The sequence below is a fragment of the Procambarus clarkii genome, chromosome 70, assembly GCF_040958095.1.
Source record: "Procambarus clarkii isolate CNS0578487 chromosome 70, FALCON_Pclarkii_2.0, whole genome shotgun sequence".
NCBI classification, from domain to species: domain Eukaryota; kingdom Metazoa; phylum Arthropoda; class Malacostraca; order Decapoda; family Cambaridae; genus Procambarus; species Procambarus clarkii.
The window spans coordinates 15012727-15019295 of NC_091219.1; the positions used below are offsets into that span (position 1 = coordinate 15012727).

The 6569-nt window shown below is 52.2% G+C and overlaps 1 protein-coding gene across 1 annotated transcript; it reads left to right on the forward strand.

Annotated features, from left to right (window-relative positions):
• The first annotated feature begins 457 nt into the window (after positions 1-457).
• Positions 458-1588, forward strand: LOC123751177 (collagen alpha-2(I) chain-like). The gene has a single exon (XM_069311498.1). It carries the CDS (start codon positions 458-460, stop codon positions 1586-1588), a length of 1131 nt encoding a protein of 376 aa, XP_069167599.1.
• Positions 1589-6569: the final 4981 nt, after the last annotated feature.

Genomic DNA, 6569 nt, shown 5'->3' on the forward strand with positions numbered 1-6569 from the left:
ATATAAATTCACTTGAACGTGTCCAGCGTAGGATGACTAAGTTAATTCCCCAAATTAGAAATCTTTCATATGAAGAAAGATTAACAAAGCTTAAGTTGCATTCACTGGAAAGGCGAAGAGTTAGGGGTGACATGATAGAGGTTTACAAGTGGATGAATGGACATAACCGGGGGGATATTAATAGGGTATTAAAAGTATCAACACAGGACAGAACACGAAACAATGGATATAAATTGGATAAGTTTAGATTTAGGAAAGACTTGGGTAAATACTGGTTCAGTAACAGGGTTGTTGATTTGTGGAACCAATTGCCGCGTAACATTGTGGAGGTGGGGTCCCTCGATTGTTTCAAGCACGGGTTGGACAAGTATATGAGTGGGATTGGGTGGTTATAGAATAGGAGCTGCCTCGTATGGGCCAATAGGCCTTCTGCAGTTACCTTTGTTCTTATGTTCTTATGTTCTTAACACGGGGACACATCCCGGCCTCCAGGGCCAACACGGGGACACATCCCGGCCTACAGGGTCAACACGGGGACACATCCCGGCCTTCAGGGCTAACACGGGGACACATCTCGGCCTCCAGGGCCAACACGGGAACACATCCCGGCCTCCAGGGCCAACACGGGGACACATCCCGGCCTCCAGGGTCAACACGGGGACACATCCCGGCCTCCAGGGCCAACACGGGGACACATCCCGCCCTCCAGGGCCAACACGGGGACACATCCCGGCCTCCAGGGCCAACACGGGGACACATCCCGGCCTCCAGGGCCAACACGGGGACACATCCCGGCCTCCAGGGCCAACACGGGGACACATCCCGACCTCCAGGGCCAACACGGGGACACATCCCGGCCTCCAGGGCCAACACGGGGACACATCCCGGCCTCCAGGGCCAACACGGGGACACATCCCGGCCTCCAGGGCTAACACGGGGACACATCCCGGCCTCCAGGGCCAACACGGGGACACATCCCGGCCTCCAGGGTCAACACGGGGACACATCCCGGCCTCCAGGGTCAACACGGAGCAACACATCCCGGCCTTCCAGGGCTAACACGGGGACACATCCCGGCCTCCAGGGCCAACACGGGGACACATCCCGGCCTCCAGGGTCAACACGGGGACACATCCCGGCCTCCAGGGCCAACACGGGGACACATCCCGGCCTCCAGGGCCAACACGGGGACACATCCCGGCCTCCAGGGCCAACACGGGGACACATCCCGGCCTCCAGGGCCAACACGGGGACACATCCCGGCCTCCAGGGCCAACACGGGGACACATCCCGGCCTCCAGGGCTAACACGGGGACACATCCCGGCCTCCAGGGCTAACACGAGAACACATTCCCGGCCTCCAGGGCCAACACGGGGACACATCCCGGCCTCCAGGGCCAACACGGGGACACATCCCGGCCTCCAGGGCCAACACGGGGACACATCCCGGCCTCCAGGGCCAACACGGGGACACATCCCGACCTCCAGGGCCAACACGGGGACACATCCCGGCCTCCAGGGCCAACACGGGGACACATCCCGGCCTCCAGGGCCCAACACGGGGACACATCCCGGCCTCCAGGGCTAACACGGGGACACATCCCGGCCTCCAGGGCCAACACGGGGACACATCCCGGCCTCCAGGGTCAACACGGGGACACATCCCGGCCTCCAGGGTCAACACGGGGACACATCCCGGCCTTCAGGGCTAACACGGGGACACATCCCGGCCTCCAGGGCCAACACGGGGACACATCCCGGCCTCCAGGGCCAACACGGGGACACATCCCGGCCTCCAGGGTCAACACGGGGACACATCCCGGCCTTCCAGGGCTAACACGGGGACACATCCCGGCCTCCAGGGCCAACACGGGGACACATCCCGGCCTCCAGGGCCAACACGGGGACACATCCCGGCCTCCAGGGCCAACACGGGGACACATCCCGGCCTCCAGGGCCAACACGGGGACACATCCCGGCCTCCAGGGCCAACACGGGGACACATCCCGGCCTCCAGGGCCAACACGGGGACACAGTTGGCCAACTTTTTGCATCCAACACAAAATTGAATTCAGCTGGTGAGAAAAATTCTCCAACTTGGGACCCGCTGGGAGGAGGGAAGTCTGCTCTGGTGTGATGTATTTCTTGTATAGAATACAATTATAACGTTCTTGTTGTTACTGTGTTGTTTATGCCACCGGTGTTGCTACAGCTGTAGCGTGAGACACACACAACCATTGTGGTAAGCTGGCGAGCCGCCTCCACCTTGTAAAGATTAGTTTAGGTCCTGGTGTATTACTCTGTAATGTTACTTGTTCTGGGTGAGGACTTGGAGCACAGTCACGCTCATGTTATGTGGCTACTTACACATGCAACACTGACGCCACAATATGTAAGTGGCTACTTACACATGCAACACTGACGCCACAATATGTAAGTGGCTACTTACACATGCAACACTGACGCCACAATATGTAAGTGGCTACTTACACATGCAACACTGACGCCACAATATGTAAGTGGCTACTTATACATGCAACACTGACGCCACAATATGTAAGTGGCTACTTTCACATGCAACACTGACGCCACAATATGTAAGTGACTACTTACACATGCAACACTGACGCCACAATATGTAAGTGACTACTTACACATGCAACACTGACGCCACAATATGTAAGTGGCTACTTTCACATGCAACACTGACGCCTCTTAATTGGTCCATATGAGGCTGGTCTTTCCAGAATATGTGGACAATCAAGCCAACTTTCTGACGCTAACTCTGTGAGAGGCGGGGCGAGCTGTGAGGCTGCCCAACACGCGAGTGTTCCCAACGTCAAGAAACAGTCGTACTAATGTGCCTTATCCTAACCAGAGGACCCACGAACAGAAAACGGGACATTGTCAATTTCGCGAGCCGCTGCCATTTTCTAGTGAGACAGGTTTTGGCCTTAGGTAGAATGTACGTCAAAATGCGACGTGCTGTTGGGAGGACGGGATGCAAGAGGGTGACCGTAGGGGCCAAGCAGTTCCATTAACTCCCCTCTGTGAAAAGGCTGCTCACCATAAGGAGTGCCGGACCAACCGGGCTGTGGTGGGTATGTGGGCCTGCGGGCCGCTCCAAGCAACAGCCTGGTGGACCAAACTCTCACAAGTCGAGCCTGGCCTCGGGCCGGGCTTGGGGAGTAGAAGAACTCCCGGAACCCCATCAACCAGGTATCAACCAGGTATCAACCCGTCATAACAACCTTGTTCCCAGCCTGTCATAATAACCTCATTCCATCCTGTCATGGGTTTTCCTCTAATTGCAGTACTGCATATTTCCATAATGAAGTTCACCTCTCTCGTCTCCCAAGCTGTGATTTACAGACTCCTCCTCAACAAAAGTCTTTGTTGCTTTGAGGCAACAATACTCACGAAGTTACTGGTGAGGTGATTATGACACTTGAATTTCCAATTTTGATTAGGAAACAGCGGCTCCTTTCCCACTGATTCCAGGCCATTATTTCGACAGCGGCTCCTTTCCCACTGATTCCAGGCCATTATTTCGACAGCGGCTCCTTTCCCACTGATTCCAGACCATTATTTCGACAGCGGCTCCTTTCCCACTGATTCCAGGCCATTATTTCGACAGCGGCTCCTTTCCCACTGATTCCAGGCCATTATTTCGACAGCGGCTCCTTTCCCACTGATTAAAGGCCATTATTTCGACAGCGGCTCCTTTCCCACTGATTCCAGGCCATTATTTCGACAGCGGCTCCTTTCCCACTGATTCCAAACCATTATTTCGACAGCGGCTCCTTTCCCACTGATTCCAGACCATTATTTCGACAGCGGCTCCTTTCCCACTGATTCCAGACCATTATTTCGACAGCGGCTCCTTTCCCACTGATTCCAGACCATTATTTCGAATAGAATGAATTAAAATAGTCCCATTACAGCACCATCGATGCTTGTGGATTTTTTATTTTGATTGTAGCCGCCGAAGGCGGCTAGTTTATTGTGCACCCCATACTCATCCTGTGAGCGGTAGCGCAAAAGCATTACAGAGGGCACAAAAGGTCTTTATCAGACCTCATCTTAGATTAGTACATAAACAATTTCTTCAATCCTTCACACCTTATAGATACAATGTCAGCTAGTTACAGAGAAAGTGCTATTACAAGAGCTACATATTTACAGTAAGTCATCATACATTAATGGTAGGTCTTATCGCTAATACATAATAGTTTGGCCAATGGGGATATTACAGAGTCATAGGGGAGCTTCTGTTTATTATTAGTCCTCACAATACACTACTTGTTTCTCGATTCCTGCATTGTGTAGAACGCAGACTAAAGCTGCCTAAGCATCCCTCTACTGACCTTATGTAATAGATGTTAAGCTACTGTGGCATTAGACGGCACGGAGATCCCCCGGATGATGACAAGACGTGTCCACATACTCGCACACACACACACTGTTACAGGGGCCAGTGGCTGAATGGACAGCACGCTGGACACGTAAACTTGTGGTCCTGGGTTCGATTCCCGGCGCCGGCGAGAAACAATGGGCCAGAGTTTCTTTCACCCTGATGCCCCTGTTACCTAGCAGTAAATTTGTATCTGGGAGTTAGACAGCTGTTACGGGCTGCTTCCTGGGGATGTGTGTGTGTGGGGGGAGGGGGGGGGGAATAAATAAATTAGTTAGAAGTTAGTAACAGATGATTGATTGACAGTTGAGAGGCGGGCCGAAAGAGCAGAGCTCAACCCCCGCAATCACAACTAGGTGATAACACGGAACGCTTCATAAAACTCTGGGAAGATCAACCCTTCAGAGCATGTGAAGACGAATTGTGTGAGGTAAGTCTGTATGTTCAGCAACTCTCACAAAACATACATCTATACATTTACAAGTATACAGGCATACAAGCACATTTCAAATCAAAACTGAAAAAAATACTAAAACCTATAACGAGTTCCTTGTCGCAAACCCGGAATCAGAACGTGTAAACTCCGTCTGGGGTTAGCAGGATAAACAGCGAGGATAAGGAATACTCACAGTCGGGTCCGTGTGTGTGGTTTACCTTGCATTTCCCCGCCTGGTGTATACTAATGGTAACTCTCACTCAAAGTTTACTGATGTTTATGGTCAGTGTCTCCCTCCTCTACTGTTTGTTCCTCCTAGTGACGACTTGTAATAAGTGCCGTAACTCACACTGCCTCACTCATACTGACCCCTCACTCACACTGTGCCTCACTCATACTGACCCCTCACTCACACTGAGCCTCACTCATAATGTGCCTCACTCACACTGAGCCTCACTCATACTGTGCCTCACTCATACTGAGCCTCACTCATACTGAGCCTCACTTATACTGAGCCTCACTTATACTGAGCCTCACTCATACTGTGCCTCACACATACTGTGCCTCACTCATACTGACCCCTCACTCATACTGTGCCTCACTCATACTGACCCCTCACTCATACTGAGCCTCACTCATACTGTGCCTCACTCATACTGACCCTCACTCACACTCAGCCTCACTCATACTGTGCCTCACTCACACTGAGCCTCACTCATACTGTGCCTCACTCATACTGTGCCTCACTCATACTAACCCCTCACTCATACTGAGCCTCACTCATACTGTGCCTCACTCATACTGAGCCTCACTCATACTGTGCCTCACTCATACTGACCCTCACTCACACTGAGCCTCACTCATACTGTGCCTCACTCATACTGACCCCTCACTCATACTGAGCCTCACTCATACTGTGCCTCACTCATACTGAGCCTCACTCATACTGTGCCTCACTCATACTGACCCCTCGCTCATACTGAGCCTCACTCATACTGTGCCTCACTCATACTGACCCTCACTTACACTGAGCCTCACTCATACTGTGCCTCACTCATACTGACCCCTCACTCATACTGTGAGTCACTCATACTGACCCCTCACTCATACTGAGCCTCACTCATACTGAGCCTCACTCATACTGAGCCTCACTCATACTGTGCCTCACTCATACTGACCCCTCACTCATACTGAGCCTCACTCATACTGTGCCTCACTCATACTGAGCCTCACTCATACTGAGCCTCACTCATACTGAGCCTCACTTATACTGTGCCTCACTCATACTGAGCCTCACTCATACTAAGCCTCACTCGTACTGAGCCTCACTCATACTGAGCCTCACTCATACTGAGCCTCACTCGTACTGAGCCTCTCTCATACTGTGCCTCACTCATACTGACCCTCACTCATACTGAGCCTCACTTATACTGTGCCTCACTCATACTGACCCTCACTTATACTGACCCTCACTCATACTGTGCCTCACTCATACTGAGCCTCACTCATACTGAGCCTCACTCGTACTGAGCCTCACTCGTACTGATCCTCACTCATACTGAGCCTCACTTATACTTTGACTCACTCATACTGTGCCTCACTCATACTGTGCCTCACTCATACTGACCCTCACTTATACTGACCCTCACTCATACTGTGCCTCAATCATACTGACCCTCACTCATACTGAGCCTCACTCGTACTGAGCCTCACTCATAC

Coding starts and splice junctions, on each gene's coding strand:
- LOC123751177 (XM_069311498.1), top strand. CDS start 458: ATGTTCTTAACACGGGGACACATCCCGGCCTCCAGGGCCAACACGGGG.